Raw genomic sequence first — 14,475 nt, 5'->3', positions numbered from 1 at the left:
ATCTGCTTCACCACCTGTGAAGCGACTCCCCTGCAGGTGGGGAGCCGGGGGCTCAAACCGGGATCCTTACTCTGGTCCTTGACGTTTTGCGCCATGTGTGCTTAACCCACTGTGCTCCCACCCACCCCCTTTTTAAAGACACATTTGTTTGGTGAGGAGCAGCAGGGATGATCTGAGTAGTGGTTCTGAGATGCAACTCAGGAGCTCATGTGTGCAAGTCCTGCACTCTACCTGCTGAGCAACCTCCAGGCCACTGAAACATTTACATGTTGGGGGTCGGGTGATAGCGCAGCAGGTTAAGCACACATAGTGTAAATCCCTAGGACCAGAGCAAAGATCCCAGTTTGAGTCCCCGGCTCCACACCTGCAGGGGAGATGCTTCACAAGCGGTGAAGCAGGTCTATAGATGTTTCTGTCTCTCCCCCTCTTACTCCCCCTCCTCTTTCAATTTCTCTCTGTCTTATCCAATTAAAAAGAGAGAGAGAGAGAAAGAGAGAAAGAAAAATGGCCACCAGGAGCAGTGGATTCATAGTGCTGGCACCGAGCCCCAGCGATCACTCTGGAGAAAAAAAAAAATGAATGTAGCACGAATGAAGTAGCACGAATCTTGAACTTGCTCCAAAAGAGGAAGCGTGAAAGAAACAAGGCTGGCTGTGAGCTGAACACTGCCAGGGCTGGGTGATGAACACAAAAGGACTTCCGTTTATGTGAACATCTGTACGCATCGGAATTTTTTAATAGTCATTTTTTTAAATATATACAACATAGAGCCAGGGCCAGGTGGTGGCGCACCTGGTGAAGTGCTCACATTACAGTGCACAGGACCCAAGTTCAAATCCCTGGTCCCTACCTGTAGGGAGGAAGCTTCACAAGTGGTGAGGCTGAGCTGCATGTGTCTCCATCTCTCTCCCTCTCTATCTCCTCCCCCTACTGAATTTCTCTCTGTCTCTAACCAATAATAAATAAATTAAAAGATTTTAAAATATAGAGAGAGAGCCAAAAGCTAATTCCTGTGGTCTCCTCCCTAAATTTCCTAATCTCAATTTATTGACCTTTATTCTGTTCTGCAAAGCCTAGACGATTAGCATCATAGTAACAGGAATGCAATAGTAATATCAACAATAACAGTAAGTCCAGGCTTAGGATCTGCTGAACTAATTTGATGAATATTCTTTTTTCTTCCATACATGCATGATTACTGTTCTGGGCCTCTCTATCATTCAGAAAGAGAAACTGAGAAAGAGGAGGAGGCTGGTGGAGCACCTGGTTCAGTGTATATGTTACAGAGAGCAAGGACCCAGGTTTGAGTCCCTGATCCCCACCTGCAGTGGGAAAGCTTTGCAAGTGGTGAAGCAGTGTTCCAGGTGTCTCTCTGTCTCTCCCTTCCCTCTCAATTTCTGACTGTCTCTATCCAATATATAAATAAAGATAAAGAAAAAAATACTGGAGTTGGTGTATCGCACCAAAGTAAAAGACTCTGGGGGTAGGTGTGTGTGTGGGGGTGGGGGGGGTTCAGGTCCTGGAACATGATAACAGAGGAGGACCTAGCAGGGGCTGAGTTGTTATGTGGAAAACTGAGAAATGTTACACATGTACAAACTACTGTATTTTACTGTCTACTATAAATCATTAATTCCACAATAAAGAAAATTTTATTTAATTTATTTTTTTAATATGTTATCTCCCCAGCCCAGGGAAGAACAGATTTTTAAAAATATTTATTTATTTATTTATTTCCTTTTGTTGCCTCTACTGTTTTATTGTTGTAGTTATTATTGTTGTAGTTATTGATGTCATCGTGGTTGGATAGGACAGAGAGAAATGGAGAGAGGAGGGGAAGACAGAGAGGGGGAGAGAAAGATAGACACCTGCAGACCTGCTTCACCACCTGTGAAGCGACGCCCCTGCAGGTGGGGAGCCGGGGGCTTGAACCGGGATCCTTACGCCAGTCCCTGCACTTTGCGCCACATGCGCTTAATGCACCGACCCCCAAAGTCTGCATTTCTTAAAGAGTTCACAGATGCCCTAGAGCACCCACCTTACCCCCACCCAGGCCACTCGAATTCCAGCCAAAGTCTGCACCACTGCTTTCCTGCCAAACACGGAGCTCACCTGGGCCTCGGTGCCTCTTCTCCATCCAGATGTAGCAGTTGTTCTGAGCCACCCCGGTCTGCGAGTCCAGAAAGGGGAGCCGCACGCTGCGCTCCGCACACAGCCTTGAGTTATAACTCCGACAGTGCTCGATGGCTTCCTTATAGAACTGGTCTCCGAGCCTGCCAAGAGACAGAGAAGAGTTCATGAGTCCTCACTAAACCAACACACAGTGCAAGAGAAACGGATGCCACCAACACGGCTCCCTGGGAAGATGTTACAGCAAGAAAGACCAAGGTCTGTGAGTACCAAGAGCTTGGCCAAGAAATAGAACTAGCTCCACGTCAGTTTACTTTCCTATACCAAGCCTACCAGGGAGCTTGGAAACCCCTTTATCCAAAAGCATAGGACCCCAGGAATAAACCAACTGTGAAGGTGGCCTTTGTGAAATGTTTCCCTGTTCTGGAAAGTGGAAAACTCTATTCCAGGTTGGCAGTCGCTACAGAATAATGTCCTGGATGGGACCTAAACAATAGTAGGCCCCAGAGTCTGCAAGCCCCATGAGGCAGGCTGGGTCCGCAGAGGTCACCAGTACAGGTTCTCACTCACTCTAGAGTGAACTCTAAGCACCGCCACAGATGAGCAGATTTCTATTATGATACAAGAGATACACACCACATAAACACTTCAAGAAGAGGTGAGTCTAAGAGCCCTATTTTCATTTGCTCTGTTCCTACTTTTTGGTCCCTGTTCATTAACCATTTTGTCCTGCTTTCTATCTTGCAGCCTTTCAGCCACACCAAGTTGCAGGTACTATCATGATTCCATCCCGACTTCCCTGAGAAGGCAACCTCACCAATGTGTCCTGGAACCCCACCTCCTCAGAGCCCTGCCCCAGTAGGGAAAGAGAGAAATAAGCTGGGGGTGTGGATCGACCTGCCCTCATCCATGTCCAGTGGAGACAGACTTCCCACCTTCTCCACCCCACTGCCCCCCTGAAATTTTTTTAGTTAATTTTTATTTATAAAAGGAAATACTGACAAAACCGTAGGATAAGAGGGGTATAACTCCACACAATTCCCACTACCAGAACACAATTCCCATCTCCTCCCCTGATAGCTTTCCTGTTCTTTAACCCTCTGGGAGCATGGACCCAGGATCATTATGGGGTTGCAGAAGGTGGAAGGTCTGGCTTCTGCAATTGCTTCTCCACTGAACATGGGTGTTGGCAGGTCGATTCATACTCCCAGTCTGCCTCTCTCTTTCCCTAGTGAGACAGGGCTCTGGGGAACTGGGGCTCCAGGACACATTGGTGGGGTCGTCTGACCAGGGAGGTCCAGTTGGCATCATGGTAGCATCTGGAACCTAGTGGCTGAAAAAAATGTTAACATATAAAGCCCCAATTTTTTTCGATCCATAGAAAACTGCTGTAGCATCCAATGGAGGGAATGGGGATTCAGAACTCTGGTGGTGGGAATGGCATGGAGTTGTACACCTGTTATTTTGTAATTTTGAAAATCAATATTAAATCACTAATAAAAAAAGAAAAGGAGGTAGGAATTTAGCTCAGTGGCATAGCACATGACTTGTATGTGTTAGGCTCTTGGTTCAACACCCAACGTTACATAAAGCTAAAAACAAAGATTTAACAGAAGAAATAGAGCTTTTTGTGAAAGATTTTTTATAAGTGGGGGATGAAAAGGGAGATACAGCGATCTTTTAAATCGCATAATCAGATAAAAAGTTTTCTGCGGAAAAACAAAAAGAAACATTTAAAATAATAATAGTTGAATTATGGATTCAAAATAACTCAATTCCTGGGATTGAAAACACAAATCGAAATACTTTTCTGGTTTATTGGAGTGGTGATCTTATTAAGCATAATAAATTTTATGTTCCTGAATTTTTAGTATAATGGACATGTGATTATGCTACTAATTACAAAGCAATGCTCTTTTCAAAGACAAAATTAAAACGCTGCTAACCCCATGTAAATCATAAAAGTGAGCAAAGAGATCAAATACTTATACAGGTATAAGATAAGCATGTGCTAGAGGCTCGTAAATAGCTCAAAGAAACAAGAGTGGCAGCAACAGAGCTTCTGCCAGGTAAACCTGAGCTTCCTGGGAGGGAGGGCGAGGAGAAGTTGTGACGAGGAGGGACCACAGGGACAGCAGGGCCAAGAGAGTCAAGTAGCCAGACTGAGTCGACATTATGAATGTCCCTTTTGTGTCCTGTCTGCGTAGGCTTGAAGAAACCAAAATCAGAACGAGAAGTCTCTAAGTTCAAAATAACATATTTCTGGGGTCCAGGTGGTAGTGCAGTGGGTTAAGTGCACATGGCACGAAGCGCAAGGATCAGTGTAAGGATCCCAGTTTGAACCCCCAGCTCCCCACCTGCAGGGGGGTTGCTTCACAAGTGGTAAAGCAGGTCTGCAGGTGTCTGTCTTTCTCTCTCTATCTCTCTCTCTCTCTGTCTGTCTCCCCCTCCCCTCTCCATTTCTCTTTCCATTTCTCTCTGTCTTATCCAACAACAACAACAACAATAACAATAAGGGCAACATAATGGAAAAAATGGCCTCCAGAAGCAGCGGATTTGTACTGCAGGCACTGAGCCCCAGTGATAACCCTAGAGATAAAATAAAATAAAATAAAAATAAAAAACAAAAAAAACCATATTTCTTAGCTAAGATATTTGGAAGGATAAAGAAAACAAACTTTTTAAATGAGATTTTCTTGTTTTTTCTTCTATTTTATTAGATAGGACAGGGAGAAATTAAGAGGTATGGGGAGATAGAGAGAGGAAAAGATAGACATCTGCAGACCTGCTTCACTGCTCATGAAATGTCTTTCCTGCAGGTGGGGAGCTGGGGCTCAAACCAGTATCCTTGTGCATGGTAATATGTGTGCTTAACCGGGTGGACTGCTGCCTAGTCCCTTAAATGGGTTTTTCTCTACTCCTACTCCTTTTATTTATTTATTTATTTATTTATTTATTTATTTATTTTTGTTTATAAAAAGGAAACACTGACAAAAACCATAGGATAAGAGGGGTACAACACCACACAATCCCCACCACTAGAACTCCATATCCCATCCCCTCCCTGATAGCTTTCCCATTCTCTATCCCTCTGGGAGCATGGACCCAGGGTCATTGTGGGTTGCAGAAGGTGGAAGGTCTGGCTTCTGAAATTGCTTCCCCCTGAACATGGGTGTTGATCCTACTCCTTTTTAAAGATGTTGATAGCAATAGGGCAGAGATTAAAGCAAGTCTCTTTTTCTTTTCTTCTTTTCTTTTCTTTTCTTTTTTTTTTTTTTACCAGAGTGCTGCTCAGGTCTGACTTATGTTGATGCAGGAAGATTGGACCTGAGACTTTGACACATAAGGAAGTCTTTTTGCATAACCTACTATGCTATCTCCCCTGCCCTACGTCAAATGCCTTATTCCAGATATAACCACTTAAGCTCCTGAGACACCTTTTGAAAACTACTTGTCGACATTCCTCAGGAAAAAAAAAGTCTTTTGCCCCCCTTTTCACCTTTGAACAGCTTCAGTCTCACAAGAAAGGCATATGTGCTCAGAAAGCATCTTAGCAGTTGCAAAACCAAACTGTAATCAAATTATAATAGTCACACAGTGGGAAATGAATTGGGGAGGGGGGAATGAAAGCCCATTAAAATGCTATAAAACTGAACAGCACATAAGCTGATGTAATCAAAGCTAGTAACAAGGACCATGAGATTGATCAAAACTAAAGAAGCGTTGCCTGCAAAGGATTCACATCTATGTCCCAGGAGCCTAAAGAGCTCCTCAGCTAAGGCTAGGCAGCTCAGTGTGAGAGAACGCTCAGGGCAGGGCAGCCAGTGCAAAAGAACCCACAGCCCCTCCAGTGGCTACTCCAATGTCCCCCCACCCCCGTGGAATGGTAGCCGGCCACACCATGCTGATGAAAACCCACGAGTACACACAACAGAGGTGTTCCATGTGAGAAGCAGCTATCTGGTTTCCCACGGTCTCTTGACAGACTGCCAAGAAAGATGTTAACTATTGCAACTCCAGAAATTCTCCGGACAGAGAATCCAAGAAATCGGGTCTAGAAAAATAATAATAATAATAATAATAACAACACATGAAAGTCCACTGAAAAGAGAGGAGAGTTCCCACCTTCAAAACAAACTAGCAGAATAGGAGAGAATCTTTTTATGTAATACACCAGACAAAAGGTCAATAACCAAAATATATGAAGACTCACCAAACCCAGCAGCAGCAACAACAAAAACCCATCCAGAAGTGGGGAGAAGCTATGGACAGAATGTCCAGCAAAGAAGAGATCTAAAGGGCCGATAGACTATGAAGAGAATGCTGCAAGTCACTGATGGTCAGAGAAATGCAAATCAAGACAACAATGAGATGCCATGTCACTTCTGTGAGACTGTCAAACATCAGAAAGGACAATAATAACAAACATTGGAGAAGTTGCAAAGGTAAAAGAACCCTTTTACACTGCTAGTAGAATGTTAACTGGCCCAGCCTCTGTGGAGAGCAGTCCGGAGAACTCTCAGAAGGCTAGAAATGGACCTACCCTATGATCCTGCAATTCTTCTCCTGGGGATATATCCTAAGGAACCCAACACATCCATCCAAAAAGATCTGTGTACACATATGTTCATAGCAGCACAATTTGTAATAGCCAAAACCTGGAAGCAACCCAGGTGTCCAACAACAGATGAGTGGCTGAGCAAGTTGTGGTCTATGTACACAATGGAATACTACTCAGCTATCAAGAATGATAAAGTCACCTATTTCACCTCTCTTACATGGAACTTGAAGGAATCGTGTGAAGTGAGATCAGCCAGAAAGAGAAGGATGAATATGGGATGATGTCACTCATGGGCAGAACTTAAGAAAAAAGATCAGAAGGGGAAACATAAAGTCAAACTTGGACTGGTTGGGTGTATTGCAACAAAGCAAAGGACTCTGGGGAAGGAAGCAGGGAGAAAGGTTCAAGAGGAACAGCAGGGAGTTCAGGTCCTGGTACATGATGAGGGGCCTAATTTGGGGGGTGAGAGTGTTTTGTAGACACCTATCTAGGTGGGATGAGAAACTGTAGCCATGTGTCAACAATTATGCTGTAAACCATAAACCTCCCAAGAAAGAAATCTGGAAGCCAATACACAAAAAGTCAACGGTAGGATCCCAACGTAGACTTTTCCCTGATATGTTCATAACTCTCTTGCAGCAGCTTCAATACCAAAGAGAGGGACTTGCTGAAAAGGAAATGTGAAGTTGGCCAAATCTGCACCCCACACCAAAGAGAAGGATAAAGTTAAAACAAAGTCGCAGGCTAGAAACTCGTTTCATCTTAAATACTTTCCATTTTCATGACATGAGCCGTTGCTAGGAACAGGCATGAGAAGGGCAAATGTGTATTTTTAAATGTAAGCTTCGTGTGAATGATACCTCTCTTATATAAACAGAAAAGACAGGGACAACCAGATTAAAGATGGAAGCTGGAGGGGGGGCATGACATTCAACACCCTCTCTGCCATCCTCTCCAGGGAAGTCACTTTTAAACAGACCAGGCATTGGCAGATTTGAAAACACAAGTTTGAAAGACTTTTTCAAGGCCTTGGAGGAAAAAAGAAACTTTACCCTTCTGGATAAATTCAAGCAGTAGCAGTTCCCCAGAAGCTCACTTGCCAAAAATCTTTCCAGAATCTGCTCTGTTTTCTGGAAGAAAACTGATGGTCAGGTCTTCCTGACTGTGGAAAGTCAGTGAAACAAGCAAGTAGACAAACGGCCTTTTATTTTTTATAGGTTATTATTAATAATTATTATTGAATAGAAACTGAGAGAAATCAATAGCGAAGAGAGAGAGAGGAGGGAGAGAGAGACAGCTGCAACACTGCCTTAACCATTTGTGAACCTTCCTCTTGCAGGTGTGGACCTGGAGCTTACACCTGGGTCCTTGTGCACTGTACTGTGTTCACTCTACTCAGCCAACAAATATTCTTTTCTTTTCTTTTAATTTATTTATTCCCTTTTGTTGCCCTTATTGGCTTTTTATTGTTGTAGTTATTATCATTGTTATTGATGTCATCATTGTTGGATAGGACAGAGAGAAATGGAGAGAGGAGAAGACAGAGGGGGGAGAGGAAGACAGACACCTGCAGACCTACTTCACCGCCTGTGAAGCGACTCCCCTGCAGGTGGGGAGCCGGGATCCTTACGCCGGTCCTTGCGCTTCGCGCCATGTGTGCTTACCCCACTGAGCTACCGCCCGACTACCTATATATCCTTTTCTACAAGGTATTTCTGGATGGATGGAAGGAAGGAAGGAAGGAAGGAAGGAAGGAAGGAAGGAAGGAAGGAAGGAAGGAAAGAATCCTATGATATTTGTATTAAAACTGTAAAAGCCAGAGGCCAGATGGTGGCATGCTCACTGAAGTGCACATATCACCACGCACAAGGATCTGGGTTCAAGCCCCTGCTCCCCACCTGCAGGGAGGACACTTCATGAGAGGTGAGGCAGGTCTGCAGGTGTCTTATCTTTCTCTCCCCACCCCTCTTTTTCCCCCCTCCCCTCTCAATTTCTCTGTCCTGTCAAATAAAAATAAAATAGAATGAAAAAAAAAAAAGGAAAGGGTGACATGGCCGCCAGAAGCAGTGGATTCATAGTGCCAGCAACAAGCCCCAGCAAGGAAGGAAGGAAGGAAGGAAGTTGCAAAAGGCAGAGCAGGGATTGGCTGGCAGTAACGGCTCCCGCTGGAGCATGGTGACCAGCATGCCCACTCTGAGTCAGGCACCAACTATGCGTCCCAAACAAGGGAGCCGGACTACCAGGCGATAATACATGCCCCGGGCTAGAAAAAGCTGGCACAAGGCGGAAGAGAGTGATATTCTCATCAACAGCTTACTTGAGGGTCCTTGAGGTTGTAATCAGAAGCAGAAAAGGCAGGGGGAACAAATTGCTGGGCTCTCTGCCAGAGTGAGAGCCCCCACAACCCGTGGCCTAGGGCAGGGCCGGCTGCCCGGCTCTGGAGGCTCTGTGAGTGAGGACTCCTTGGCCATCCCACGGTGGGTACAGCTCCAGCAGAGCTGCTGCCTCAGAATCGGGGCTGCCATCTTTGAGTCTGTCTTTAGACATGGATTAAGGAGGACAAAGGGGTCTCGGTGGAAACAATGACACACCAATGGCATGCCACATGGGAGTCTCAGAACTCACTTTAACTCCTCCAGGATTCTCTGTTCTCCTTTCATCTCTCTCTCCCTCTCTCTCTCTCACACACACACACACACCTTCTCTTAGATTTCGCTGCTTTCATCTCTTTTTTTTAAACTTTTTCTTATTAATACATCATTTAATATGATATCTTGTCTATAAATTCCAAATCCTAAGAGTTCTAAAAATCAGACTTTAAAAAAAAAATCAGGGCTATTTTAACTACTAAGGTTTCCTATTCTTTTTTTTAACTTTTTATTGTCTTTATTTATTTATTGCATAGACAGCCAGAAATTGAGAGGGAAGGGGGTGGTGATAGGGAGACAGAGAGAGACACCTGCAATCCTGCTTCACTGCTTGCAAAGTTTTCCCCCTGCAAGTGGGGCTGGGGGCTTGAACCTGGGTCCTTGTGCATTGTAACGTGTGCTCAACCAGGTGTACTACCACCTGGCTCCTTTTCATCTCTCTCTCTCTCTCTCGTTCTCTCTCTCTCTCTCTCTCTCTCTCTCACACACACACACACACACACACACACACACACACCCCTCCTCTCTCAGACTCCACAGACACTGTCCCAAGAAATCCACCAGGGTCAGCCCTCTAGCTCAAACGCCTGAAGCCCTTCCCGCCCACCTCAGTGCTCTTCTGGCCCTCTGTTCTGACCCCCTGCCACACCTCAAAAACAAAACCCAAAGCAGACCCTCACCTGCTCCCTCTCCAGTGTCTCTGTTCTTCTAGGACTGGGGGTGGGGTGGGGGTGGGCATCTGAGGAACCCAGCCTCACAACCCTCACAGGAATTGCCCGAGCAAGTTGTCCTTGACCCAGCCTGTCCTTCATCCCACCTACCAGTGAATTCTTTCACATCTGGGGGAGTTGTTCCTCTTTCTCATCCCCTCTGTATGGCCACAAGTCCCCTTTGGCTGTGAAAGCAGGACCTTGGCCCCTCACAGCTAGCTGTGTCCATAAACAAAGATAAGCAGAGATGAAGCAGCCAGACCTGTGGCAGGGCTTCTGGCTCCTCCTTCCTCCCCAGGGGCCCCTCTCTGTTTTCTCTGTGGGCACCTGAATCCTGCTGTCTCCCTCAATACTTCCACAGCCACCCACAAGCACACATGGAAACTCATCTACACCAATAAGCTAACTTCCTGCTTGCATTCCAACATGGCTGACTGTGACGGGTAAAGCCTTGTCTCAAAGCTAGCAGGTCGGGGCCATACATGGAAGGTGAGGGAGTCTGGTCGCTTTCCTTCAGAGTGGCCTGGGCCCTTCTGTGATTCTGGAAGCAGAGCCCATTTTAGTGCTTGCAATGAATTGAATTGTTTCCCTCGCTCCCTCCAGCAAAACAACTCTACACTGAACCCTGTCCCTATGATTATATTTAGAAATTGTTACGCAGAAGGACGTTCATGTCTGAGGTGCCAAGGTCCCAGGTTCAATCCCCAATACCACTGTAAGTCACAGCTGAGCAGTACTCAGGCAAAAAGAGAGAGAGAGAAGAAGAAGTAGGGAAGAAAGAAGGTAAAAGAAAAAAGAAATTAATTTTAAAAATAATAATGGGGCTGGAAAGATAGCTCAATCAACAGTTCTAGACTCATGTGTGAGGTTTCTGGTTTGAAACCCTGTGTGTCTGAGTGGTATTTTAGCCTCTCTCTCTCTCTCTCTCTCTCTCTAGTTCTATCTAATGTGAAATAAATTGAAAAAAAACTTTAAAAAATGAATGAAGTTCTCCATTTTTCCTCCCAACTCCTCCACTCCATGATCTCCTCTCCCCTACCGACTCCTCCACTCCATGATCTCCTCTCCCCTACCGACTCCTCCACTCCATGATCTCTGTCTCTCTCTCTCTTTCTCTGTCGCATACAGCAAGAAGGTAGTTGTGTGTAAGCCACAAAAATGGACATCCAGAACTGTGAGAAACAAAAATAAAAAATCTGTTAAGTCACCCACCCAGTCCATGACACTATGTTAGGGAAGCCAGGCTGATTCAGATTGTGTTTCTGCACATGAAAAAAATAATAATTAAAAGCTATGACTGAGGGGGGAATTTCAGCTCTTGCCCCTCATTCTGTACTCTTCCAGCAAAGACAACAGTGATGATACTATTGACAAATCCAAGGTCCACTCAGCTGCAGCAGCCACACCTACAGAGACACCGCACACGGCTTTGCACTAAACAGCACGGGGGTCGGGGTAGACATGGGGTCACCTAGGTCAACCTCGTGTGAATTCCACCCACTGGAGTGGTGACATCCAGCAGTCCTGCAGACTTGACTCTTTTTTTAAATTTTATTAGTGATGTAATATTGATTTACAAAATTACAAGATAATGAGTTTAACTCTGCACCATTCCCACCACCGAGAGTTTTGAATCCCCAGTCCCTCCTTTGGAAGCTACCGCAGTTCTCTTAAGGCTGCAGATGTGGGCTAACGGTTATTTCTACAACCATCTGTCTATATTTGTATAGATTTGAGTGTGGTTTTTTTAATAAGATCCCGTCTTCTCTTCCTTTCCAGAAAACACACACACCTATCACTCCATCCAAATGTCCCTCCCTTTTTCCTCTTCTCTCTGGATCTTAATGGAGTTGGCGTTCAGAGCCCTCTGGTCATCTTCCCCCTATCAATTTTTCCCCACTGGGAGTGAGGACTAAAATTCTTTTTGGGGTAGAGAAGGTTGGAGTTCTGGCTTCTGCAATTGCTTCTCTACTGGACACGAGAATTGGAAGATGGATCCACACCCCCAGCCTGTTTCTATTGCAGGTATTTCTCTTGCCTGGTGAGTACGGTTCTTTCTGACAGTCTGTGGCATGGCCTGGTGCCCTCCTTGGGAGACACACCACACTCCATACTGCAGTGTCCTGAATCTCCATACCAAGAGGAAGGCAGCTGGGAGATCAAGCAGAGCCTTGAGTCACTCTTGCTTGACGAGCCCGGCCGTCTGAACCCAGTACCAAGTGCAGACGGCTTGCATGAGCTCCATCCCCAAGCGGAGCACAGAGGATGCCCTACGCTGGGTTGGATGGAAAGCAAATGAGTGAATTACTTAGCGAATCCTCCTCTGCACTTCCTGCATCTATGAAGAAGCAGCCTTATCTAGAACCTCAGCAAAATACTCGCTCAGGTTGTTCCTTCCGCCGGGAATTCTTGCCCTTGGTCCTTTCCCTGACGGGTCTTATACAGGATGTTCAAGGGCTGTTGTTCTCTTGCTTCGTCTCTGCCAACAGTACAGTTCCTGCCTTCTCTGAACTCCTTCATTGTCTCTCTGTGTTTGCAAGGCCCCTATCATCCTCCTTATCTCTCCCCACCTAGTGAGATTATAGACATCTTAAAGACAGTTACGCGGTCTGTACTACACAACAAACACAGAGCCAGCAGTGGGACATGGCGAGAGGCTTCTTGACTGACAGACCATGCTCTCCCTAGCAAACTAGTGTAGGCTTCACAGCTGAGAGATGGCGAAGCCATTCTTTCTCCATATTAAGATGAGGTGACCCTGAAGTCACTTGGTTTCTCCAGAGCTTAGGATTGGGCATTGGGAACCCATCTACAAGTTCAAAGCCTGCACAATTGTCCCTACCACTGCAAACCAGCTGGGAATTTCCACTTCTCTGTTGCCAATATTCATATCTGTAAGATACAGAATTATAGGGCTGGCGAGATAGCACAATGGTTCTGCAAGAGACTCTCATGCCTGAGGCTCTGAGGTCCCCAGTTTCTATCCCCAGTACCACCATAACTCAGGGCTGAGCACTACTCTGGTATAAAAGTAAAAACAGGGAGTCGTGGTAGCGCAGCAGGTTAAGCGCACCACGCAAGGACCGCTTAAGGATCCCAGTTCGAGCCCCCGGCTCCCCACCTGCAGGGGAGTCACTTCACAGGTGGTGAAGCAGGTCTGCAGGTGTCTATCTTTCTCTCCCCCTCTCTGTCTTCCCCTCCTCTCTCCATTTCTCTCTGTCCTATCTAGCAATGATGACATCAACAATAACAATAATAACTACAACAACAATAAAAAAACAAGGGCAACAAAAGGGAAAATAAATAAGTATAATAAAAATGTTTATACTAATAATACAGAATTAAAATTCTGTGTCTCTGAACTCTTTAAGAAATTCACAAAAACAACTTTAGTTTCAGTCAGAATAGGTGCTTGCATGTTGGGGTGAAATCCCGACTCTGGACGTCTGTTTGTGGCCCAGAAATCTGTATTTTTATTAGGTCCCCCACTGGTTCTCAGTGATAGGAGACCCACTGCTCTCAGGAGAATCCCCATCCTGCTAAGGAAGACATGAGCAGGAGAGCCTTGTGACCTGCCACCAGGGCTCAGCAGCAGGGTGAAGAGCCCAGTCCACGGACTGTAACTCAGCCAGTTCCGCTCCTGAGGGAAGTCATTGTTCAGGCAGCTGGCTTGGGTTAAGTTGATAGCACAAAGCTGAAGCAGACTAGTCCCACAGAAGTCCGCATCCCTAACAAAACGCCCAAGAGACCAAGTTAAAGTGAATGTCTCTTAACATCCATGGAGTGACCAGTCTGCCAGTGGCTCTCACCTTCCTCACACCCCAGGAGGCCTACCTTGAAGGTAAAAACTATCATCAGGACTTAAAAGTCTCTCAGGCAGCTGTTCAGGACCACTTGGCCCAATAAATCCCTCTTCAGGCACCTACTACGGTAAAGACTTTGCAGGGGCTTATTATGCAAAGCTGCCTAAGCAAGATGGAATTTACATTGAACCCGGCCATGATTTCTGAGCTGCCATTAGGTGTTCTGATGACATGCACAAGTGGGGTGGAAGTCAAGGGGCTGCCAAGGACAGGAGACTGAAGGCGGGAAGCAAACAATGTGATTCCTCCCTGTAAATATCAGGAGCTTGTGGGGGGTGGGAGGCAGAAAAGGACCGTGTTCTGGCAGGTGGGGGGGGGGGAGAAAACCCATAGCTCTTCGGATTTCCAAGTCTGCCTTCCAAATTACACCCAAATAGGACAAAAATAAATCTCTCCCCTGGAGACAGAAGAATGTGTAGAATGCAACCGACATTAAGAGCCCGGTGTGTGTGGGGGAGACAGCTCTATGCAGAGGGAAACATACCTGCAGAGAAATGCACACCCACCACAGACATTTCATCAACTAAGAAAGTAAGTCATTTTAGAGGGGCCTCAGGTGGCTT

The 14,475-nt window shown here is 45.7% G+C and overlaps 1 protein-coding gene across 3 annotated transcripts in view; it reads right to left on the bottom strand.

Moving 5' to 3' along the window:
* The window catches only part of DPF3 (double PHD fingers 3), a 259,572-nt gene that overhangs the window by 181,110 nt on the left and 63,987 nt on the right, over positions 1-14,475 (bottom strand). Inside the window, exons 1-2 of one of the 3 annotated variants that reach the window (XM_060175530.1) lie at positions 6,344-6,491; positions 2,113-2,273 (exon numbers count right to left, since the gene is read on the bottom strand). In XM_060175530.1, coding sequence (XP_060031513.1) covers positions 2,113-2,273; positions 6,344-6,375 — 193 coding nt within the window. In that variant the 5' untranslated portion in view covers positions 6,376-6,491. Of the gene's footprint in view, positions 1-2,112; positions 2,274-6,343; positions 6,492-14,475 lie in introns of those variants that run through there. The other 2 variants (XM_060175529.1, XM_007528429.3) reach the window with 2 other exon arrangements.

This window comes from Erinaceus europaeus, chromosome 16 (assembly GCF_950295315.1).
Source record: "Erinaceus europaeus chromosome 16, mEriEur2.1, whole genome shotgun sequence".
In the NCBI taxonomy this organism is placed as follows: Eukaryota; Metazoa; Chordata; class Mammalia; order Eulipotyphla; family Erinaceidae; genus Erinaceus; species Erinaceus europaeus.
This window is presented reverse-complemented; position numbering and strand designations above follow the sequence as displayed.